This window comes from Pinus tabuliformis, chromosome 1_2 (genome assembly GCF_031772625.1).
Source record: "Pinus tabuliformis cultivar Carrire ecotype Pingquan chromosome 1_2, CPIR1, whole genome shotgun sequence".
NCBI lineage: Eukaryota > Viridiplantae > Streptophyta > Pinopsida > Pinales > Pinaceae > Pinus > Pinus tabuliformis.
In genome coordinates this window covers 968,474,106-968,500,402 of record NC_142298.1, presented here as the reverse complement: position 1 = coordinate 968,500,402, position 26,297 = coordinate 968,474,106, and the positions used below count along the sequence as shown (strand labels likewise).

General features: G+C 39.7%; 1 protein-coding gene across 1 annotated transcript in view; it reads right to left on the bottom strand.

The window, feature by feature from the left end:
• Window positions 1–24,964, bottom strand: part of LOC149209207 (protein ABA AND ROS SENSITIVE 1-like) — a 153,990-nt gene extending 129,026 nt beyond the window's left edge. The window contains exons 1-2 of the mRNA XM_089396310.1: window positions 24,467–24,964; window positions 24,181–24,280 (exon numbers count right to left, since the gene is read on the bottom strand). Coding sequence (XP_089252436.1) covers window positions 24,181–24,280; window positions 24,467–24,558 — 192 coding nt within the window. The 5' untranslated portion in view covers window positions 24,559–24,964. The remainder of the gene's footprint in view (window positions 1–24,180; window positions 24,281–24,466) is intronic.
• Between the last annotated feature and the right edge of the window lie 1,333 nt (window positions 24,965–26,297).

Here is a 26,297-nt window from a genome sequence, read left to right as displayed (position 1 = left end):
GAATGAGCACTAGCAGTTAAATTGTCAACGCTAATCTTGTTCTTTTTTTGCAGGCGCTGACAATTAATTCGGTAGCAGTTCACGATTTTATCCCAATAAGATATGTGTCAATTAATCTGTCAGCGATTGGGAAAAACTATGTTTTTGAGGCAGCGATAAGGAGTTTGGAGCAGATAAAACTTGTGAAAGATGGATTCACGCTCCAAATGGCAATTTGATGTCCCAGGCCAAGATATGAGATGATTTTGTTGTTTTGACAAAGGCAGAGCAGATTTTGTGGGATAAAACAGAGCATCTCCAGATTTCATTGCAGGATATCAGCAAGGGATTTTGTCCTCAGTTTCAGCCAAATTTTCAGCTACAACTTAGCTTCCAATTTCAACGTCTTATCTTTTTGTTTATGACTAAACAAAACAAGTGCATCAAGGAAATATGTATGCAATGTATTTGATTCTAGTTAGACATTTACATGGATATTTGAGGCTTTGTAATAAAGTCGTCTAAAAACATGGTGACAGTTTATAAATGTTTTAGAACGTCGATTATGAAAGAGAACCAAGGGATCGAATTTTTTGGAAAATTTGTGTATTGTTGTAGACTTTGAGATTAATATATTTTGCTATAAGCAGTCTTATATGTGCAGTTTTAGAGATTCATGTGTGAATGATTTCTTGTCTGTTTTCTATTGTGTTTACCTTCTCATTAGCCACACCTTTGAACATTAGTCTTTAGTAATAAAGCTATATGAATTTGAATTCGTGTTGAATGCTCAAGTTCATGTTATTCGAAATACTTATGTGTTTTTCAGCCTAAATATCATTTGCAAAAATCACTTTTAGTGCTTTGTATCTGATGTTTATTTTCTATAGTCTTCTACCATATCTTGATGATAACCTGTCAAAGAAATCATAAGCTATCTTGCCTTTGTTTATAGTTGTTCATGTAATCTGTGATTAGCAAGTATTTATTTCTGTCAAAGACTCCATGCCCAATGGTCCCTTCATTTTCTTTCCAAAACAATTAGCTATCTTGCCTTTGTTTATAGTTGTTCACGTAATCTGTGATTAGCAGGTATTTATTTATGTCAAAGACTCCATGCCCAATGGTCCCTTCATTTTCTTCCCAAAACCATTTCATTTGTTTTATTTCTGTCAAAGACTCCATGCCCAATGGTCCCTTCATTTTCTTTTCAAAACAATTTCATTTGTTACAAGTATATCTGGCCAATGAGCGTATTAGTGACCTACTACTACAATGACCTTGAGTAGTAAAGGAGAAATCCCTCTCCAGATTGAAGGGCCAGCTTTCAATCCCAAAGCGGTTTGAAGGTTACCTCAGTGAGTTTCCTTCCACAGCTAAGGAAAACTTCTGAGTGATAACACATACCACATGATTAAATAAGTCAACAATATGGGAAATCAAGGGACTAGACGCCATGCTTAAAGAATTAGGATTGGAGCCTTTCCTCATCAGTGGCTCTGTTGTTACACAACTCTAACTACTTGCCTAATGTCTTGCTTAGAGAAACGATGGCAAACGGCAAGGGGGGAAGGGGGGGAGGAGATGCAGGTGGGAGGCTATCCAGGAATATCATAAAGGGAGGTGATGTGGGAGAACATGATTTGGGGTCAAGGATAGGTGAAATGGTATGGGATCAAGGAAAAAGAGCGTGTCAAAAGGCTTTCGAGGAGTGGTAGAGGGCATTACAATCTTTATTTCTCCTCCAAGAGAAAAATGCTCATTTTTTACATGAAGGAGGTCACCGTATGTTTTGTGAATGTGAAGAGAGGACGATGAGTCATGTGTGAGGGTGAGACGAGGTTGTTTGTGAAGGGATTCTCATTCATTATCAAACCATTAGTTCATGGAACATGAGTCAGGGGTAGGCTTATGGGTGTGACAACGAGTAGAATGAGGTTATGAATCAAAGGGCTACCACCACGAGGATCAAGTAAAGTATCTCATACTTAATTATGGTTGTGTTTAATGACTTGAAGTGGGAAATGAGGGATTTGCTTTTTATTGCTAGAGTAACCTACTTTAATTATTGTTGGATTGATCACTGGTGATAACATCGTCCCATTGAAAGTATTCGTACATACCTCCTTTTAAAAGTTACCATTTTGATAATTAATCCTCTCACAATTGCTAGAGTATTATGAAAATATGAATGTCAAGTATGAGCGATTAGAAGACGAAGTGTAAGCCATGCAATTGACAATCCATCTAAAGGACTCATTTGGTATGTTAATCAATTGAATTCTAATTGAGCGACAAGGTGTTTATTGATTAGCAAATTGATTCTTGCCTTGGCCTTACAAAGTTAATGAGCAAATCCATTTTCACATGCCATTAGAGAATAAGGAGCAGAGTTGTTGCACTCAGAATCACATTGTGCACAAAAGTACTAAGATCAATTCTAAAAACAGAGGACTCAACATCACAGAGAGTAAGAGATTTAACTCAATAAGCACACTAAGAACTAAGTTTCATTTTCCATTGCATTGTCATCTGGTTTCTTGTATGCAAGTTACACTAAGGAAGAAGCCAAATAATCAATCCTATGCAGAGGTTACACAGAGAACATAAGCCTTGAAGTTCATTCTAGACAAAGATCTATATAGAACATGGAGAAAAAAAACTCAAAGCTATTTTCCCCATAGTATTTGTGTTGATGAAGCGAGTGGGCTATAAGTCCCTCGTTTACGGATCAATTTGTCACCTAATCAGTTGTACACAAACCTATCTGAGATGACTAATGACAAGTTGCTTGGGGTCAAAGGCTTCCCATATGAGTTCCACTCAGTCACCCAAGACTTCATGGACCTCATTCTCCTTCAAGTGTAACAAAAGGATTTTTTGTAATGTCCTACGGTAATTTTTTTCCCTTAGGGTTTACTATTCTAGCTAGGGTTTTCTTCAATAAATCAGAAAGGATTTCAAAATAGTAGTACATACTCATTAACCCCTCTAACAGTAGGTATCATTGAATAAACAATAATAACTATCTCCACGGCAATATGATTTTTAGCAACATAGTGAATTAGGGCTGACTACCCAAAGCATAGTAAATGGATTCCACCAAAAACTACTAGTGTAATTCTGAGTACAATGTCAAAATTCAATAGAAAAATATTTTAACTATAACTAGCTCAATTATGTGGTTGCTACACTAAATGTCTCATTATTGCTTATCTATTCAATTACCACTGCTCTGAGTTTCCACTTAATAGATTAATGCGTTGAGCGTCACAGGGAAGGCCTCACATCAGGGCTTAAGGATGTCGTAGATCCGTCCCAGGATGATGCGGCCACAATTATGTTCAGATTGTTGTGCCACCAATCAACATGCCATGATTACGTGCAAATTGTCCGTTATGCTGCAATTAAAGATTATTCAAATTTGCCTACTTGGTAATTTCGTTACATGTGTCTTAGAACTGCCAAGTCAATTATTGTTGTATCTCACAAAGGATGTCGTTGTCCTCGATGATAAATTTCGGAGTGGATGCTAACTTCTGAGAAGATCTGCTGCCAGAATGATCTCAATTTACACCGCAAGCTCTTACAAGGAGGTCGTTGCCTCAATCAACCTTAGAGATGCCACTGTCAAGGGTTTAATCAACAAATGTTGTCGCTGACGAACCTCAAAGAATGCCTTAGATTATTTAGACACAAGCCTGAGTGGCCGTAAGGAGAGAAATATGATTGCAGATATGCACTGGACATACTATATGATGTCCCTCACTGCTTTGGACAAATTTGTTTGAACACAAAAATCCTCTTCCTGGCTTGCCAATCCAACCCAAGTTACTTTGAATAGTGGGCAAGGTGCCCTTGAATTTAATCTTCAAATGTGCCTTCCTTGCCTGGTCGCAGGCTGCAGCCCTAGGGCTTGAACGTTGTGTTAGAGAACTCATGGAGGTATTGTTTGAACAAGCTAGGGCTTTGGTGCCCTAACTTAGCTTCAGTCTGAAGTGTTGGTGCCTTGAACAGACCGTTCTGCTACATAAGTTGCCCACCAAAATTTACAGAAAGAGATTTGTTGCGTATGGTTCTTCTTAGACAATTTGATACTCAGATAATCCACCAAAACAAACCATAGATGATCCAATATTATTGTTGTGCCAGAACAAGAAACGAAGTGTCTACGTACGGTGGGATCAGCTCCATTAAAACTAAACAGGGGGGATTAGCTAGGGTGGGATAACCTCCACAGAAACTAATCAAGAAGAGGGGGTCTTAAAACCCTCAGAGCCTCGAGCTCAAGAAAACATAGCCAATTCAATTCCAAATTGATGATGAAAAGAAATTCCAACTCTCCTTTATTTATAGGTTTCCTCATGGGGTTTTCTCAAATGTGAGGTGTTGTAAGTGCAAGCCCCAATTTGGGATTTTTGCCCCAACTACCCCAAAATATACCCAATGTTGCCCCAAACATGGGATAATTGAGTTTTCCCCTTTAGTAATGACTATAGCCTATGAGGTTGGATAAGCTACTTCGTCCTTCCGTGGGCAATTAATCAATAGGGGACATTACAATCACCCCTTCCCGACATTGCAAGTGTGGGTGCTACCTGATTGTTTCTTCAAATTTTAAGAATAAAAGACTTCGTTCAGTCCTTATTGTTGCCATATCAACACCCCCTTTTTCTTCCTACAGCCTAATAAACATATTGTTGATTGACGATATCATCATGCAATAATCGTTGATTATACCTTCCAAATCATAGGTGAGTTCTGGGTGAAAAGTATAGTTGTGTGTTACCGTTGAAGTTCTATGTCAGCCAAGGTTTCTCCTCTCAGCATAGTAGCAGTGTTCAATAAATTTGGCAAAAGATTGTGGGCAGTTGATCCCCCTTTTGGTCGTAATAAACTTACAACAAACTCCACAATTTGTCCATATTATATTGTTGTCTTCACTTCATTCTAAGGTGACCCCTTTCCATCTTTTAAATGTTGTCTTCTATGCATGGTTGGTTGTTTAATAACCTCTTCCTTATGCAAGTGAAAGGCCCATCAACCTATGAGGGATCAATGACAATACAACTCCATGCAACTTTGCAATCACTTGACCATGGTAAGAGTGATTTGCTAGCCTGCAGTGCAGTCATGACATCTTTCCCACTTTGAAGAAAACTAAAAAACACTTCCAGTTCTCCCCTTTTTGTAACTTTTGTTATCCCAATATATTTTGCAACACAAGATTGTAGTAACATTATAAGTATCAAGTGCAACAAGGATTTCATAACAAAATTTGGTACTTAGCTCAAATACATGAGGTCCTCTTGGAAAATTAGGACGGTCAACTTCACACTCCTATGCTTTAACAGTTTTCGCTACCAAACCTTGTAAGCAATGGCTTAAGATAGAAAATTTGTGTAGATAAAACTTCACATTTAGGACAATTTTTGTTGCCACATACCAATTTCCATGTTTTTTACGGTGCTTCTTACAGTTAACATGTCTTGTGTTCCCCCTTTTCATAAGATTGCCATGAACCTCAAGAGAATTTGCTAATGCAATCTGATTGTCTTCCTTGTCACCAATCTTTAGCCTACCTTTGCCAAATGTTTGCTCCTTATTTGTGCAGTTCCTGATGGGAGGGTGAGAATTCCATGTGACTTCAGTTGGTTTGTCATGCGTAGGCTTATTATATTTCAGACTTATGTGGTTTTCTTTTGTTGAAAGAGAGCTTGGATTATCCACAACAGTATTCGTAATTTGTCGACATTTCGAATCCCAAAAAGGATCCATCATCAAGATAATGCTTGAGGAAAGAAGAGACAAGGCAGAGGAAGAAGTAATAAATAATTAAAAGCACAAAAAGAAACAAAACCATAAAAGGTCAGCTGAAAACTAAATTAAAACCTAAAATAATATTATTAATAATTAATTAATGTAACTTAAATTAATTATAAAAATAATTATAATGTAGCCTAAATTAATTATAACAATTTATATATGATAAATATAATTCATAAGAATGAATGTTTATTAATTTAATGATACATATTATAATAAACTTTATATGATACATTTAAGTGATACTTATAATGCATAATAATAATGAAAATTAATTCAAAATAATTAATATTACATATATTAATTATAATAATGAATATTTATTATATTAATGAATATTTAATTATATTAAGTAGTAAATGAATATTTATTAAATTAATAATACATATGTTAATAATATTAAAAAGATTTTAATTATAATAAGGTAATTAATGAACTTAATTAAATATATGAAATTAATATAACGAGATTAACATTCTATCGTATTATATTATATTATATTATATTATATGTTGTATTATATTATATTATATTATATTATATTATATTATATGTTACATAATATGCTAATATTAATATTAATGTTTATATTATTACAAGTAAATCATTAAATGGATTCAAATTAGGGATAAAAAATCATATCTAAGATGTTATACCTCAGAGGAGTCACTCCTTCAGTCTTCTTTGCAAGGAATGCCCTGTTTCTCCAATATAACTTTTACCACAAGAACAATCAATTTGTAGACTCCCTTATGTTGATGTTGATCGATTTTGTCTTTTACAGATCTCATTCTTTGTCTGATTGTTCTTGTTGTTGTGAAATGAGTGGATATGTCCTTCTTACCCATAATTTTTGCAATCTTATCAGTAACCCCCTAAATGTAAGGGAGGTAGACCTTACCACAATGTGTTTGAAGGCTTTGGGGTTCAACCTTTCTTTCAGCTCTTCTTATAGCCTTCCTAATGTCGTGATCCTTATATCCTATATTTCTAAACACAGAAGTCAAGTCTTTCTTCTCTTCATCCAAATTTTTGGTGTTGGATATTCTAAGGGCTATGACAACGAGAGTATTGAGGACACCAAAGGCTTTGGGGTTTAACCTTTCTTTCAGCTCTTCTTATAGCCTTCCTAATGTCGTGATCCTTACATCCTATATTTCTAAAGACAGAAGTCAAGTGTTTCTTCTCCTCATCCAAATTTTCGGTGTTGGATATTCTAAGGGCTATGACAGCGAGAGTATTGAGGACACCAAACTTCTAAGAAGGATGATGATATGAATCAACATGGAGGTAACTCTGTGTGAGTTTTCTTTCTGAAAACTTGATGTCCCAATGTACCATCCTCCTTCCTGTTAATCAGAACATCTAAGAAAAGTATGCTCTTGTTCTCCTCCATTTCCATAGTGAACTTAATTTCATAAGAGGCATCAAAAAGTATGTCCAGGGCATATTTGCGAACATTTAAGAAAACCCTACGAGGAAACCTATAAATAAATGAGGACATTCTCTTTGCATCCCAGTTCATAAGGTTGTAAGTTGTTACTTGATGATCTGGAACTTATACTCCTACAAGCTGCCATGCAAATTATTTCGCCTTGCTTAGGTATGACCTCCATCTGTTTGGTCGTTACAAATTCGAGGGCCACCATTGGTCATACCTCTTAGTACTACCTTGTTGCCATTTGGATCTCCAAATTCCATTTCCATTGCCTAGTAGTTCATTATGAATCTTCTTAGCTAGTAAAAAATTGTACTCCTAGCACCACATTACTATCAGCCAATTATATCACATAAAAATCACCAATGAGTGTATACTTACCTAATGTGACACTCAAACGTGGAACTACCTATGTGCATGTCATATTATACCCATCAACTGCCCTCACTTCAAAACCTTCAAATTCTTGGGTAGGGATGCCTCTCCTTACCACCACGACTGCATCAATGAAGTTGTACATTGCTCCACCATCAATAAATGCTATGATTCGTTGTCCTTGTATGACACCCTTGATTTTGAAGGTGTGATATTTAGGGACTCCTAAGAGAGTGGCAATAGTACCTCCTTCAATTCTTAGACATGGCTTCTTGTCTCCCTTAGCCTCTTCCAGGGATGGTGCTTCTTCAGAAATGCTAGGCTCCTTGTTTGGTGCTTGTGTTGTATCATTTTCATTGTCGCTATCGGACATTACTTCTATGTAGTGAATATTTCCCTTTCCCAAACATCGGTGACCAGGTTCCCAAGACTCTCTGCAAGTGAAGTAGATTCTTTCTTCAAAGTTCATTTCAAGCTTCTTCCTCCAATAGCTCCTTCTTGGTTTCATTCTTCTCATATGTCCTCCTGTCCTTGTCTTTCGAAGGGATTTGTGGTATGGGTGGTGTCTTCACTTTTGGTGTTGCACCTCCCATATCTCGAGTCTTGGTGATGGCCTCTTGCAATGTGGTCAGTTTGAAAGCCTTGACCCACCCGTGCAATAGTTCAGCTACACCTTCTACAAAGAGCATTACCAAACTCTGCTCTGAGATGTCTATAACCATGACAGTTGTCTATTTGAATTCTGCGATGAAAGCCTCTAGTGTTCCGATTTGTTTGAGTTGTGCCAACTCTCTAAAATTTATCTTAGGATCCTTTCGATCAAATAATTTTATCAATAAAGTCCACATAAGATGTTATGTTGGAGTGCCCTGGGTAGCATTAGATTCCTACATGGGATTAAGTCGGAAGTAAGTGTCCAAATTTGTACCCAAGACCTAGTTGAACTCTAGGTTGATCAATCGAAGGAGGGAATGGACAACTTCCCCATCTTGAGAATTAGATCCTGATTCCACTGCACCTTGGGCTTGCTCTTGTACTTAATGTTGTATTCGTTGAACTTCATGTGTGCTCGAACATCTTCTCCCAAAATTGCATATTCATGGAAATACTATGTAAAGTCGTTTTGTTCTATTGTTCCTTGGTTGTCGCTTGCTTGTCCAAAAATTGAGGAAGTAAGAGTTTATGATTACTTCCATTGGTTAGCCTTGCATTAGATCGTGTAAAAAAGCCAGGATTGTGGCTGCTACTCCCCTCAGCACCAATCCTATTACCCACATTAGCAGTATTGTAGATGTTGTTTAGATTTCCCAAAGCTTGGGTAATGAGTTGTGTCATCTGTTGTTGTCCCTGGCAAATTGTTGTTGTCCTTGGGCTAGCAAATTGGCTATTTGTTGTTGTCCTTAAATCATCACCTACAAGAGATCTTTCGGATCTGGTTCTTCTTGACCTCCCCTATCCCCCATAGTTGAACCATGGGTGGTCCTCTTTCTTCGTACTGTAGTGTTGTTGGTATCTTCTAGAAGCATACAAGGCTCATGTACTCACAAGTTGGAAAGATGCACAACTCTAATACCACTGTAATATCCTAGGGTAAGTTTTTTCCCTTAGGGTTTTCTTCAATAAATCAGAAGGAATTTCGCAATAATAGTACATACTCATTAATCCCTCTAACAATAGGTATCATTAAATAAAAAAGCAGTATATATCTCCACGACAATATGATTTTTAGCAACACAGTGAGTTAGGGCTAACTGACCAAAGCATTGTAAATTGATTCCACCAAAAACCACCATTGTAATTCTGAGTACAAGAAATTCAATAGACATATTGTAACTGTAACTAGCTCAATTTTGTGGCTGCTACACTAAATGTCTAACTACTTATCTATTTGGTTACCCCTGCTCCGAATTTCCACTTGACATAGTAATGAATTGAGCATCGCAAGGAATGCCTCACGTCAGCAGGTTAAGGATGTCACAAATCCGTCCCAGGATGATGCGGCCACGATTACATTCAGATTCTCGTTGTGCCACCAATCAACGTGCCACAATTAAGTGTCGATTTCCCATTGTGCCGCATTTGAAGATTATTCAGATTTGCCCGCTCGGTAATCTTGTTACCCGTGCCTTAGAGCTGCCCAGTCAAACATCATTATATCTCACAAAGGATGTCATTGTCCCCAGTGATAAATTTCAGACTGCTGCTAACTTTCTAAGAAGATTCGTTGCCCGAATGATCTTAATTTACACCGCAAGCTCTTGTAAGGTCGTTGCCTCGATCAACCTCAGAGGTGTCATTGTCAAGGGTTTAATCCACAAATGTTATCACCAACGAACCTCATAGAATGCCCAGGATTGTTTGGACACAATCCTGAGTGGCCTTAGGAGAGAAACCTAGACACATATATGCCCTAGACGTACTGTCTAATGTCCCTCGCTGCTCTAGACAAATTTGTTTAACCACAAAAATACGCTTGCTAGCTTGCCAATCCAGACCTAAGCTATACTTTGAACAGTGGGCAAGGTGCCCTTGGTTGAATCTTCAAATGTGTCTTCAAATGTGTGCCCTAGGGCTTGAACACTGCCTCAAAGAACTCGTGGAGGTATTGTTTGAACAGGCTAGGGATCTAATGCCTTAACTTAGATTCAGTTCGAAGTTCTCGTGCCCAAAGCAGACCCTTCCGCTACATAAGTTGCCCATAGAAATTCACAAGAAGAGATTTACTGCATATGGTTTTTAGACAAATTTGATAATCATACAATCCACCAAACCAAACTAGAGATGCTCCAATGCTATTGTTGTGCCATAACAAGAAAAGAAGCGTTTAGGTAGGGTTAGATCAGCTCCACCGAAACTAGACAAGGGGGATTAGCTAAGGTGGGATCACCTCCACCAAAACTAATAAATAAGGGGTCTTAAAACCCTCAAAGCCTCAAGCTCAAGAAAACATAGACAATTAAATTCTAAATCAATGATGAAAAATGATTCCAACTCTCCTTTATTTATAGGTTTCCTCATGGGGTTTTCTTAAATGTGAGGGGCTGCAAGTACAACCCCCAATTTGGGCATTTTACCCCAGCTACCCCAAAATTTACCTAATGTTGCCCCAAACATTGGATAATTGGGTTTTCCCCTTTATCAATGTCTATATCCTACAAGGTTGCATAGCCTACTTTGTCCTTCCCTAGGCAATTAATCAATAGGGGACATTACATTTTCAAAGCAAATCATTAAGGAATATTGTTCAAAGAGGAATCATTATGTGTATTCCTAAGGTTGAGGATATCATAACATGGGATTTGTCCTAACAAATTCAATAATTCTGTACACCTAATGATTTCAAAAAATTGAGGCTTGGCACACTTTTACATGTTTTTGAAGCTCATTTTCATGCAAATTAGAGGTTTATAGACCTTCGTTAGAACCCATCTTTGCACACTGTGCAAATATGAGCGTCAAGCATGCTCTCCAAAGTGATAAAATCAGATATTGCAGAACTCAAAGGGGAAGGGATGACACGGCAGAAAATGGCAGGGGAAGCAGCCATTGCATAATCAAACTAAGATGCTTTCTTGGAGATTAAATCAGCAGGTTCAAGCCATGCTTTGGCCAAGGCAGATCAGACAACATGCAGAATACAAGTAAGAAGAGGGGCATACATATGGTGATATCCTGCATGTACCTTTTATTGATTACTACAATCTAATCACCTTAAAGACTATTGCTATTTGCACGTCTGGGACTAAAGTTGTATCTTGTTAAATTTGGCAACTAGGGCCAAACTTCACCTTGGACATTTCATATGATAGAGATGATATTTTTATTGGATTCCTCTTTCCGAGAGGTGCAGGATTGATCTAAAGATTATCTCATTCTGACAAGTAGAAATGGAATTATGAATTTATTTCTCCTATGGACAAATTGTCAAGGTCGGCTCCAGTCAAATGCAGGCTCATTAAGCCCAACAAATGTGTCTCTTCCCCCTCAACATTGTGTATAAATAGGAGAGCCCTTTTCCTCATTTGGGCACACATCAACACACACATCTTTCTCTCTCTTCTTCTCATTGGTTCGTACAGCAAAACAAGAGCATCTTCTTCCTCATGCGTTGACTTGGGTTGACTGAAATTACAGGCTGAAAATTTCAGATATGTTTTGGGCTATCTGCAGCAGCATTGACCAAGGGTCAAACTTCATACCTTGACTGCGTCTTTCAGACAGGAAATTCGTTTTCTTAAGGCCGCAGCACCAGGCACAGAAATCGAGGTAATTGTAGTTGTTTGACCTGCGTTGACCACGGGCCCTTTGACTGCAGAAGTTGGCTGTGCGTTGACCAGGTTTGACCAAGAATTTCAGGACTATTTTGGGTTGATTTGGACTGTCTTTGGAGGCCGAGTTGACTGGGCTTGACCGAGCTGATTTGGAGAAGACTTTCTGCTGGTTTGACCAGCATTGATTTTCTGATTAGGGCATCCTGTTGACTGTTGTTTGACTGGACTGTTTTGACAATGTTTGGGCAAGGAAATTTTGTATGATGTACTCTCTCTCTGCTGAACTTTTGAAGAATAATAAGACGATTTGATCAAGGGGTTTTCCCCACATTGGGGTTTTTCCCTGGCATCCACCAAATATTGTGTCCTCTTGTCTTGGCTTGTCTTCTGCTCATTATTCTCTGCTGAACGTTTGAAGAATAATAAGACGATTTGATCAAGGGGTTTTTCCCTGGCATCCACCAAATATTGTGTTCTCTTGTCTTGGCTTGTCTTCTGCTTATTATTTATGTTCTATCTGCATTTACTCTATCAATGTTTATGTGATTGCTAATCTGGAAATTGATATTGGGCTAATAAGAAAAAATGAAGTAAATTGCTCTAAAGCATAGAACACACCATTGTTATCTAAAATTAACATATCTACACAGAGCATAATGCAGACAGATGACAATACATTTTGTGCTATTAGATGAAGTCCTTTCAGCTATAAATAAGACAGAAACCAGCAGGCCCTCTGCAAGACTTAATATCCTTTGACTCTTGGCCATAGAGGAGTTGAGGCAACAACAGGGCAAATTTTTGGAGTTGTTAGAGTATTAAGTTGCCAATGTTTGAAAGTTATACCAGCAAACGAAAGGCACCAACACCCTATTCTATTCTTTGCAGCTGGAGGACACAGGAGGCATGGGATACACAATCCTATTATTAGCAATTGGAGGGCACTACATTGAAGAGAATCTTCATACCCTCTCAGCATTCATTAATTGTCAACAGTGGGGTGCATTTATTGCAGCAGTTACATCTATTCTTAGACAGCTTGAGGGTGCTGCCATAAAGGTGACTTTCAGATCTGTTATCAGTAATTAGTGCATAGAGGGAGGGTGAATTTGGAAGAATGTTTAATAGTTATTACAGCAGTTAGAGGAGGTTACAACCAGCAGTGAAGGAAGGTGCATCATTGGAGGAATCACTAACCTATTCTAAGCACATGGAGGACGATGGTGCACCACCTTGAGATATCTTTTGCTATCCCTGGAGGGGGCATTGTTTGGAGAGTACAAAAATGCACAACGGCTCCACTCTTGGAGTTATAATTACCAATGTTATCAGAACCGGTGGAACCAGCCGGTCCGACCGTTTTTGGCCCAAAACCGGTCCGAATCGGGCCTCTGAACTGGAATAGGCTGGTTCGATAGCGAACTGGCCGGTTCAGGACCAGTTTCATGCAGAAAAAATTTGCCTTTTTTTGTAATTTTTTATTTTTTAGTTGGTTGGCCCACTTCTTACTCTCCCCTAGGCTAGCCTAATATTCAAACCTATGGCCCTCAGCATAATAATCAAGCCTATGGCCCTAGTATTGCTATGTAATTCATGGTAATGTTAAATTCTTGAATTAAAAGGATGAAAATGAAATGATGAATTTTCATTTTCATCATTTTACTTTAATTTTTAATATTACCATGAAATGACTGAGGATGTTTGAGAGTGGTTCCAACCTCATTGGTTTTCATATGGAGAAAGTAGAATTTTAAATTTCACTCAAAATCCAGCAGACTTATCAATTTTTCAGGATTTCTGGAATGGGGGGATTGCAATGTTTCCATTGGATTTTGTCATGTACAAGGGTATGGAACTAGTATTTAATAAAGAGCACCAAGCCCTCTATGTACTTTGATGTTAGTGGCATTCGTTGCCGAACTCCTCTATCATGACTCTACTAAAAATGTACCCATCCCTCAAACAAAATCTTGACATGACATGTTACGCTATTTCTATCTTATTTTAATGCCTAAATGGTTAGATTGATGGCGAAGACCCCAATATAGGCAATGATTTAGATGATATGTAGGCATTTGTTGTAGCATGATTTTTTTTTTATGTTAGAGGCCATCTAGAGCCCATTTGTTGATGTATTTTCGGTTCATAGATGGATTGCACTCAATGCTATTTTGGTTATGTGCATCCTTACATACTATGTAAATGAGAACTTTTGCAATTTGTGTATAAATGGTTTGGATTCATATGGATGCACATGAATATATGTTTTTCTTTAAAATATGAATATTTTATGTGTTTTTGGTAAACCGTTTTTTTCCGGATTTTTACTGATTCCGATCGGTTCCCAGTCCACAAGGTTTTTCGGTTCGATCACCAAGTTGGTTCTAATAACATTGATAATTACTATTCTTATCCTCCACCTTGGCGTTCTATTAGTAGCAAGGCAGTGAATGGGCATGCTACGCTTTTTCTATCTTATTTTAATACCTAAATGGTTATAATGATGGCGAAGACCCCAATATAGGCAATGATTTTGATGATATGTAGGCATTTGTTGTAGCATGATGTTTTTTGGATGCTACAAGCCATCTAGAGCCTATTTGTTGATGTATTTTTGGTTCATAGATGGATTGCATTCAATGTTATTTTGGTTATGCGCATCCTTACATGCTATGTAAATGAGAACTTTTGCATATTTGTGTATAAAGTTTGGATTCATATGGATTCACATCAATAAATATGTTTTTCTTTAAAATATGAATATTTTATGTGTTTTTGGTAAACCGTTTTTTTTCCTGTTTTTTAGTGGGTTCCGACCGGCTCCCAATCCACATGGTTTTTCAATTCGATCACCAATCCAGTTCTAATAACATTGATAATTACTATTCTTATCCTCCACCTTGACGTTCTATTATTAGCAAGTTAGTGAATGTACCCCACAATTCTTATTCCATAAGAGGAGAGGTAAGTGAGAGAAGGGGTTGGTTGTCCTTGAATCTTTTTCTCTCTTCTTCTTCCCCCTTCTTGCCTTCTTGTCACAGTGGAGAATTTGCAGCAGCATAAGAGAGTAATTTTGTGAGTCGCAAGAGCTGAACAAAGGATCTGCTAGATTCTAAATATACTTTCAGTGTTGGTGCTCCAAACATATCTCTTTTGGCTATCAAAACGATCTTTCTATAGTGTCCCAGTTTGTTGATTCTCCATTCTGATATTTATCTTAATTTGTATGATCAGGACCTTAAAAATATGTCCTGCAGATCTTCATCTCCTCTTCCTCCATATACTCAATTTGTTAATTTTAGGTATGTTCTATGCTTAGAGCAATTTATTTCAATTTTCACAATTAGCTCAATATCTTTTCCAGATTAGCAATCACATCAGCAAAAGTAAACTGCAGATAGAACATAAACATAAATCGCAAAAGACAAACCAAGACAAGAGGACACAAGATGTGGCGCTAGCCAAGGACAAACCCCAATGTGGGGAAACCCTTGATCAATTCATCTTATATGTTCTTCAATAGTTCAGCAGAGAGAGAGAGAGATAGTACATTTACAACAGAAGTCAACTCTTTGACTTATCTAAATAAGAGGATAGATCATCTCTAAGAAGATGATACATGAGATAGCTGAACTCAATTGAAGACATGCTACTTCAACTGATTCTCCAAGGTGACTCCTTCACCTATCATTGTGTTGCACCTCGTCATCATGTTGCACCTCACCGTGCTACACCATGCTGCACCCATCATCACTATGCTGCATCTCATCATGCTTCACCAATCATGACTGTACCCATCACTGTACTGCATCATGTGCCATTGCTGCACCATGTTGCCATACTGTCCTATGTGCTTGTTGCACCTTGCTTACCATACTGTCCCAATGTGCTTGCAGCACTATGCTTGCCATGTTGTCCCAATGTGCTTGCAGCACCATGCTTGCCATCATGTGCTTGTTGCACCTTGCTTGCTTGTTGTACCTTGCATGCTTGTTGTCCCTTGCATGCTTGTTGTACCTTGCATGCTTGATGTACCTCGCTTGCTTGCTATCCCTTGCATGCTTGTTGTCCCTTGCTTGCTTGTTGTACTGTTGTTGTGATGGTGACTGGTTAGGGCACCTCAAACTGTTGCAACAGCCCTCAAACAGTCACCCAAACAACCCTTAATCTCAGCAGCCTTCCCTAGTGTGAACCCTCTGCCTTCACGCTGAAGAGTAGGGCATAACATGACTCCAAAACTGCCCACGTTGTCCCTTGCTGTGGTGGTATGGCCTGCGGCCTACCACACAGCCTTGCTGTAGCTTTACGGCCCACATATCAAACCCAAAACAGGCCTCCTCTACCTCGGCCCTCAAGGAAGGTACCTCGGCCCTTTCTAACAGCAATTCGGTCTTCATAAAATGACCCTAAAACAGCCCACGTTGTTCTGTCCCTCTTGCTAGTTAGGGCAACCTAGGACTGCGGTTAGGGTCACTCTAAAACACCAGCTTGTGGCACTTGTTTGGACAGCAACTAGGGCTTGTAGAGGCCTTGTTAGGGTCCCACCCTAACCCCCTTATTTATGTCATGGGATCACGTCATAGTCAAGAGTCAATAAAGCCCATATTAATATTTGTAAGTGGTTAACCCGCAATTAATGACGGGACCACAGTTAGTTGCAAATGGGCCATAGTATTAGATAGATGGTATTAATAAAACCCACGGTATTGGCCTGTGGTATTGCATGTATGAGTCATATATAAAGGATAGAGACTCCCTGCGAGGAGCATCGTGTCTTATTTTGTAGTCGAGCTCTGCTCTATTGGAGGTTGCCCCCTCAAAGAGGCCAGTGAACATTACTCTCTGAATAATAAAATCATTGCTATTCTGTGTTCTGGGTATCTTTTCTTCGCATATTTTGTATTTGGGTATCATTTTGCAGGTTAAGAGCATAACAAGTGGTATCAGAGCACTTTCCAGGGCCGGTGGGATCTCCAATTCTTAGCAAAAAAAATTTCGGCTAGAGACGTGTTCTGGCGTCTTTAAACCACGGGATCTGTCGTTGAGCGCATAAACCTGCGGATTTGGGGAGGCATGCACACAGGAAATACAAGAGGTGGTCACGTTTGTTGGACTCCCTTGTAACCCCTGTGGGTACCCCTTCGAGTAGTAGCGCATTAGACAGAACCGCGCACGGACTATCTTCCACGTACCCTCTGGGTATATCGGAAGCCCCCTAGGCTCCCTTAAAACTTCGCCATAGATAAACCGTCGGCCGTCTTGTGGCTACAGTACACCGAAAACAGCACTCGGAGAGATTACTCGCCCGTACGATAGGGTAGTCGGGTTGTACGGCTAAGGGTACGGTAGATCCTCCTTAGTTAGAGCCCTGAAACATTGGGCCGAGTACTACTGCCAGACCCTTATGTATATTGTGATCTGTAGCACCTGACACTCCTCAAGACCATAGTTCCCTTTTCTATCGGGGGATCGCACATCATCTATATCAGATCCGCTTGTGCAAAGGAGTGCAGTAGCAGCAGCAGACATCAGTCCCGTAGTCTCGAGTTCGCAGATCAGTCATTCCAATCTATTAGATCTAGCCGATCCGCAGCAGCAGTCTGTTCCGCCGCCCAGAGCTATCCGATCCGCCATTCAGATCTCTCAGATCCACCAGATCGGAGTTGTTGTGAAGGGTTCCTATACCGGGGTATAATTTTCGCAGGACTTTTGGCCGCATTGACATTTTGAGGATTTGGCAACTGCAGTATTGATCAGGAAGGAGTAAAACTCCGTTAGGAGCCAATTGTTCATCAGGTTGGTGTATGGTAGAAACTAGAGCCCAAGCGATGGCCAATGAAAGGATGGACAAACTTGAAGAATCCATGCAATCCCTCACCAATCAGCTTAACGGACTATGTCTCCAGGTCCAGCAATTAATCCCGAAGGGCAAGGAGCAAGCCCACGAGGAGGCGTATAATGGCAATGAATACAATGAGGGTGAGTCTAGCCACTCTCCTCACGTCTGGCACACCCACCAACAACCCAGTCAGCGACCTCCCAAGTTGGATATGCATAAATTTGATGGTTCTCACCCGTCGGCATGGATAGCACAAATGGAGCAGTATTTCAAACTAAATCGCATCTTAGATAATGCGACTCAGCTTATGTTGGGGAGCATGTACTTGGACAATGAAAGGTGGCAATGGTGGGAATGGCATCAACGTTGCAATGGACCTTTTAGGACTTGGACCCAATTTACAAAAGCTCTTCAAGACCGCTTTGAACAGGAAACCTCTTTTTTGGGTCATCTTACTAAGCTCCGACAGAGGGGTACAGTGGATGAATATATTACAGCTTTTGAAGCCTTAGCCTTCCGCACTTGGGGTCTCTCAGATGTGTTCTACACGGAATGTTTTATCAGCGGTCTTAAAGAAGCCATCAAAGCTCAAGTCTTACTGCACCACCCTCCCACCTGGACAGAGGCTTGCAAGGTAGCCCGTAACATGGAACGTGCATTAGCAGCCCAATACAGTCGCCCAAATTTCTCCACTAAAGGTCGCCCCCCACAAGCTCACAACACGACTCAAACACTTAAGGTCCAAAAGGTGTCACCTGCGGAAATGGCCGAAAGAAGAAAGCAAGGACTATGTTACTACTGTGATGAAAAATACTCCCCAGGTCATAAATACAAGGAGCCCAAATTTTTTCAAATAGATGCCACTGACTACAGCTCAACAGAGGAAGATCCACCACTTGAGGAACATGAGGCGCTAGAAGAAGACAACCAAAAGGACAATGTCTCTGATGAACCAGTTATTTCGTTGCATGCGTTGGCAGGGATTTCTTTCCCTCAAACTCTCAAAATCAGAGGTTTTCTTAAACATCGCCCAGTAGTAGTCATGATTGATAGTGGAAGTACACATAATTTCATCCATCAAAAAGTCGCAGAAGCAGTGCATTGTTTTGTACGAGCAGTTTCTAACTTCCAAGTCCAAATTGCGGATGGGGGCACAATGAAATGTGAAGGCCTCTGTGAAAATGTCAAACTTCAAATGGGGGATTATCAGTTGAAAACCCACATGTTTGCCATACACATGGGGGGTTGCGACATTGTTCTCGGCGCTGAATGGCTCCGCACTCTTGGGCCAATCACAATGGATTTCCAGAAGTTATATATGAGTTTTAAGCAGAACAACTCCACACATACCCTCCGTGGACTCCAGGCGGGAGCCCCCTCTATCATCAGCTCACATAGGATGGAAAAATTGTTAAAAAAGGGCCATCATGGAGTGGTAGCTCAATTTAATGCCATCCAGGTAGTCGAAACCAAGTCTCTGCCAATTCATCCTGAGATGCAACAAATTTTAAATAACCATCTGCCGGTCTTTGACAAGCCTCATGAGCTTCCACCCTCGCGAGGGGAACATGATCATAGCATCACCTTGGTTCCAGGGGCCCAACCCCCAAATGTGCGGCCATACAGATATCCGTTCACCCAAAAGAATGAAATAGAAAAAATAATCAAGGAACTTTTGGAAGCAGGTGTCATTCGTCCCAGCATTAGTCCTTATTCATCCCCAGTGGTCATGGTGCTCAAGAAAGATGGGGAATGGCGGATGTGTCCCGACTTCAGGGCCCTCAATAAGTTGACAGTCAAAGATAAATTTCCCATCCCGGTGGTTGACGATTTGCTGGACGAACTCAATGGGGCTCAATTCTTCATTAAGTTGGATCTTCGCTCAGGCTACCACCAAATTCGCATGAAGGAAGTCGACATTCCCAAGACTGCTTTCAGAACTCATGAAGGCCATTATGAGTTCCTGGTCATGCCATTTGGTCTTTGTAATGCCCCCTCTACTTTTCAGAGCCTTATGAATCACATTCTCAAACCATATCTCAGGAAATTTGTCCTTGTCTTCTTCGATGACATCCTCATCTATAGTGGCACTTGGGCTGCACATCTTCAGCATGTAGATCTACTCTTGCAACTTCTCCGCAAGCATAAATTATTTGTCAAGATGTCCAAGTGTTCATTTGGCATGGAAGAAGTTGAGTATTTGGGCCACATTGTGGGGCGTGAAGGTGTCAAGGTGGACCCCAAAAAGATCCAGGCAATGCAAGAATGGCCTCAACCTAAGACCTTGAAGAGCTTGAGAGGATTTTTGGGTCTCACAGGCTATTATCGTAAATTTGTCTGCAACTATGGCCGCATAGCGAAGCCCCTCACTCAACTCCTAAAGAAAAATTCCTTCTTCTGGAACGAGGAAGCACAACAGGCATTTACCGCTCTCAAACACGCCATGTGTTCCACTCCAGTCTTAGCACTACCTGACTTCACCAAATCCTTTGTCATTGAATGTGATGCTTCGGGGACAGGTATTGGGGCGGTCTTAATGCAGGAAGGGCGACCTTTGGCCTTCACAAGCCAACAACTAAGTGGGAGGAATCTGGGCCAATCTACCTACGAAAAAGAAATGATGGCCATCTTACATGCAGTCGAGACCTGGCGACCTTACTTATTGGGGCGACGTTTTCAAATCCGCACAGATCATCATAGTCTTAAATATTTTTTGGAGCAACGCCTATCCTCCCCACAACAAAATAAATGGCTCACCAAAATGCTGGGATATGATTATGAGATCATTTACAAGAAAGGGAAAGACAATAGCATAGCAGATGCATTATCTCGCCAATTTGAGGAAGAAAGTACTCTGCTAGCAATTTCCCTCCCCATTCCAGAGTGGATTGAAGAGGCTCGCAAGGAATGGTTTTCACACCCCGGGCTATCCCAACTCATTTCTCAATTGCAGGTAGATCCAAATTCCACCAAGGGCTACTCGTGGCAGGATGATATTCTTCGCTACAGGGACAGAGTCGTAATAGCACCAACATCCACCCTCAAAAGTCGCATTTTGGCAGAATTGCACTCATCTCCCATTGCAGGACATTCGGGCTTTCAGAAGACGTATGCTCGCACCAAAAGATCATTTTTTTGGACAGGCATGAAAAAGGACATCCTTACTTTCGTAGCAGAATGCGATGTCTGTCAACGCCACAAAGGGGAAACCGTCAACACACCAGGCACATTACAACCATTGCCCATTCCGACATCAATTTGGACGGAGGTTTCTATGGATTTCATTACAGGTCTTCCAAAGTCCGGGAACAAGTCAGTCATCATGGTGGTTGTGGATCGACTGTCGAAGTATGCTCATTTCTGCGCCCTACCCCATCCGTTTACACCAACTTTGGTCGCTCAATCTTTCATGGATCAGATTTTCAAATTGCATGGCATGCCCACTTCTATTGTGTCTGATCGCGACCCGATCTTCACCAGTAATTTTTGGCAGGAACTTTTCAGGATACAAGGCACTCAACTAAAACTCAGTACTTCCTATCATCCGCAAATGGATGGTCAAACTGAAGCCGTCAACAAATGTCTAGAAACCTACCTTAGGTGTTTCACTTCAGAAAAGCAACACCTTTGGGTACAGTGGTTACCTCTGGCTGAATGGTGGTATAACACCAACTATCATGCCACCACCAAAATGACTCCCTATGAAGCAGTATATGGTCAACTTCCGCCTTCCCCTACTTCTTATCTCAAGGGGTGCTCCAAAGTACAAGCAGTGGATCAACTCCTACAACACCGCTCAACCATGCTCGCCCATCTTAGAGAGAATCTTCATCAAGCTCAGAACCGCATGAAGCAACAAGTCGACCAGCATCGCTCAAAGCGCCAATTTCAAGAAGGGGATCAAGTCTTTTTGAGGCTGCAACCATATAAGCAAACATCACTCAAAGACAAGGGTTGTCAAAAGCTCTCTCCAAAATTCTACGGACCATACCAAGTACTTCAGCGCATTGGAGAAGTGGCTTACAAGTTGGCTTTGCCACCTACTACAAAAATCCATCCAGTTTTCCATGTATCGTGCCTCAAGAAAGTGATTGGGAACAATTGCCGAGTTCAAACCAGTCTACCTGAATTGGACGAAGAAGGGTCAATCTGGCTTCAACCCGAACAGGTTCTAGACACACGAGACAAGCACCTGCGCGGCCGCATGATTAAGGAAGTCCTCGTCAAATGGAAAGACACCTCTCCGGAAGATGCAACTTGGGAACCAGCCACTATTCTTCAGCAGTTTCCGCAGCTTCAGCCTTGAGGACAAGGCTAGTCTTAAGGGGGAGGGCATGTTAGGGTCCCACCCTAACCCCCTTATTTATGTCATGGGATCACGTCATAGTCAAGAGTCAATAAAGCCCATATTGATATTTGTAAGTGGTTAACCCGCAATTAATGACGGGACCACAGTTAGTTGCAAATGGGCCGTAGTATTAGATAGATGGTATTAATAAAACCCACAGTATTGACCCGTGGTATTGCATGTATGAGTCATATATAAAGGATAGAGACTCCCTGCGAGGAGCATCGTGTCTTATTTTGTAGTCGAACTCTGCTCTATTAGAGGTTGCCCCCTCGAAGAGGCCAGTGAACATTACTCTCTGAATAATAAAATCATTGCTATTCTGTGTTCTGGGTATCTTTTCCTCGCATATTCTGTATTTGGGTATCATTTTGCAGGTTAAGAGCATAACAGGCCTCCTCTAAACTGCGTTGTGGGAGCCTCCTTTACAGCATTGAGGCTTCTCCTTCAAGACAGCATTAGGCCTCTTCTAGGACAGCGTTAGGCCTCTTCAAAACAAGCCTCTATACCCACACTGTTCAGCTCTCCTTTGTTGCGGCTAAGACTGAGTTCCCTTGCCTCTAGCTTAGGGCTATCTCCTTTACTACATGACTGCGTCTTCTTGGTTAGGGCAGACTGCGGCTAGACATCCTTTAGGACTGCGGCTAGGGCATCCTCCTCCTAGATTTCTCTTCCATTAAAACCCAAGACAAGAGAGAAATCAAGAGAGAAGTGTGTGTGAGAAATGACTCTCAAGTCATCTCCTTTTACATTAAAACATTGGGCACATGTGGGGTTTATTTGGTTGTTGGCCGACCTTGACGAATTGTCTTATAACACAAATAAATTCATAACTCCATGAATACTTATCGGAATCAAATGATCTTTAGATCAATCCTACACCTCTCGATGAGAGGGATCCAAGAAAAATATCAACTGTCATAAATAAGATGACCCACATGGAGTTTGGCCCTAGTTGCCAATTTTAACACAATTGAATTTATTTCAGCTCTTGATGGATCGAGCAATACATTTTTCCCCGAGGTTAACAAGTTCTTCTCTATCTTGAAGAGAACATTTTTAAGCCTCCCATGTTGAGATTGCACTATTTCCTTGGAATATGGGAAGTTTATCTATTGCTTTGTCCAGTATATCATGAGAAGCTCTAGAAAGAGCCATAAGAACTTATCATCCAACCAAGGTGTAGCCATAGTGCTCACTACAATAGATTCCCGTAGATTACTAGAAAGCAAGTTCCTTCTGTCTTCAACAAAACCAAAGTTTTATGTACCTGAGTTTCGCAATGCTCAGGTTGAATCGTTCACTCACCTGTTGTAATACCTTTCTAGTTCAACCAACAAAGGAACGAGCTTTTATGTGAAACTTCTTGTGGAGTAACTCTTTTTCAGATCTTCTTCAAGTGGAATCCCCAGAAAAGAGTACAAATTCAACTATGTCCTCTTATCATCAACTCTCTTGAAGCATAGTCTTAAAATTTCCCCACCAAATGGACTTTATTCAACAACGTCAATTTTTTACCTCGCGAACCTACACGATACTTTGAATGGTAAAGCCTCGAAAACAAGTGATCATTTGTTTCCAATACTCAAACATGGCCAATGGCAATAAAGATATACTACCACCCGCTGTTACTTAGTACTTCCCAGGAGCCCTTTTATAGCAAATTACTATTATTATTATCTCATTTTCTTTCTTGTTTTGCATTCAGTTCTGTCAAAGATACTGAAAGAGTATGTTTAATTAATTCGAAATTTTCTCCTCAAAAGTGCTTATAAAATGCTGCTCTAATTTTATTTTGAGTAAATTTATTTATTTTACTAATCTGTGTTTAAAAAAATTGGTTCTCTTGTCAAATAAATAAGTTTATACAGTTGACTTCAACAGAATTTAAACCATCCACCATGGTTTCAGTCTCGCAACAGTCAGCCCCACCCACATGGCATGAGTTCATGGGTTTTCCAATGAAATGAGACCAGGTGCAAATCCTTGAGGATTTTAACAGAATCAATACTCTTATGACTATTAAACACTTCAAAAATATAGTTTCTTTAAACACTTCAAAAATAAAAAATAAAATAAAAAAATTTGAGGATGCCATGCTCACCTCGTTGTGTTTTCGAGAAGCCTGGTGAGCAGGCCACAGTGACTCAGACTTTATGACCACATTGCAAACCTTGCACACTGCCTGATCCAACTCGTTGTACCTGTAACCACCAAGAGTTTGGCTTACTGCTTTCAAATCGTACGAAATCTTGAAATCTATCTGAATTGTGGCAGGCAAGGGCAAGGACATCAAATAATTCAAATTGAAAGGCCATTTTGGATTTGAGAACTGCAATTTTATATTTGTAATGGGGTTGAAGGAAAAAAAAAAAAAAAAAACTGTTTACCTTACAAGGGGAGAATCAATTCGTTTATCGGCCTTCTGTGCAGTTTCTTTGACTCTCGCTCTGAACAACGCCTTCCTACTTTGGGCATCCATTGTTTGGTCTTTGCCCACCAAACACCTTCAATTGAAAACCTGGCACGCTGTGTGGTATGCTGTCATTCACTTTCAAAAATATCGCACTCAAGCTCCAAAAATCTATCTTGCGTGAGCGTCTTTTGCTTTTGTATTTTTCAATAAACAGTTGATGTGTAACGCACCAGACTGGAGGGCATTGGGATGGTTTTGCGGATGGAGAGGGCACGCAAAGAGGATCAGCAAGGACTCGGGCAAGCGTAGAGGACTCAGCGAATCTGCGTATGCCAGCAAATGATGATGCAAGGAAGCGGGGTATCGGTTCCGTTCCAGGTAAGTCTCTCATTCATTAATCGGCTAATATATACAGAAGCAATTCGTCCATTCCTTGCCTTCATTTCTGGTTTGATCGGTGGCTGCCCCAAAACAAAATATTAAAGTTTAAATTATTGATATTAAAATTTAAATTATTGAGATTTGTTAAGATGATTTGTCTGGTGAATAAAATTAAGGTTGTGGTTAATATTTTTAATAAAGTTTAGTTTTTAATTTGTTTTAATGAGATGTTTTAAATTTAAATATCATTAGTACAGTGATATATATTGATATTTATAATATATTTTATATTAATTGAATGTAGGCTTATTAATTTTAAATTATTTTATAGGGTGAAATATAAAAATGATAGAAAAATAATTAAATTATAATTTTATTTTTAATTGTTATTATTATTAATTATAAAAAATAAAGTTTATAAAGTAGTTTAATTGATGATGGTGGTAAAAATAAAGTGTTATGTGAGGAGGTTCGAGGTTCAAATCTTTTTATTCACATGTACCTGTGGAAAGGACATACGTAGATGCCTAGAGGTTATAATAGTAGTGGTTGTAATCTATCCCATCACATGTTAGGGTTGCTGACAAGGGTTTCTAATGAGGGCCTACTCCTAGATCGAGGGCTTTGGCAAGTAATAGAGTTTGGTGGTCTCACTCCTCATCATTTCTTCCATCGTCTTTTTGTGGAGGAACCAATTCTTGATGATCATGGTTGATCTCACATAGTTATGCTACTATTGTACATATTTTGTTTTATGTTTTTGGACACTATGTTGTTTTTTCTTATTTCCTTATGTTATTAGTCATAGATTATATATGTTGGTGTTGCATGCACATAGTTTGAACATATGGGCAATTGTTTCTTTATACAACTCTTTTTAGGGACCATTGATTATTGTGGACAGTGTTTTGTATATGTTAGGAACTATATGTTATTTTTGCCTCCTGTGGAATCTAGGTAGATTCCATCGAATGCACCAAGTACATATGCAGAATGTATTTTTTATCATTTTATATGAATGAAAATACATGTTTTCTTTTTCCAAGAAAAAAAAAATCAACATATTGAGTCGACATGTAAAAATGTTTACATATTTTCTTACATTACACCTACACATCTCCCCTATATTGGGTTGTAGAGCGCCTCTCAGCGCAATGATATGTGAATGGGAATCACATTAGTGATCTCATGTTAGCTCTCCCAAGTGATTTTTGTTTCCCCCACAAAGGTGATAGTTAGGGTTTTGATGATAGGGCATCAAAATATCCTTACTCCCTTACAAGATCAAATCAATTTTGAGAACCCATAAACTCCATTGACCTTAGGACTATGCATTGGCCTTCCTTGTTGGTGATTAACTCAACCTTTTATCCATAAATTTTCTCCCTTTCTCTCGACCTAATTCAAACCCTTTAAAGCTAAGC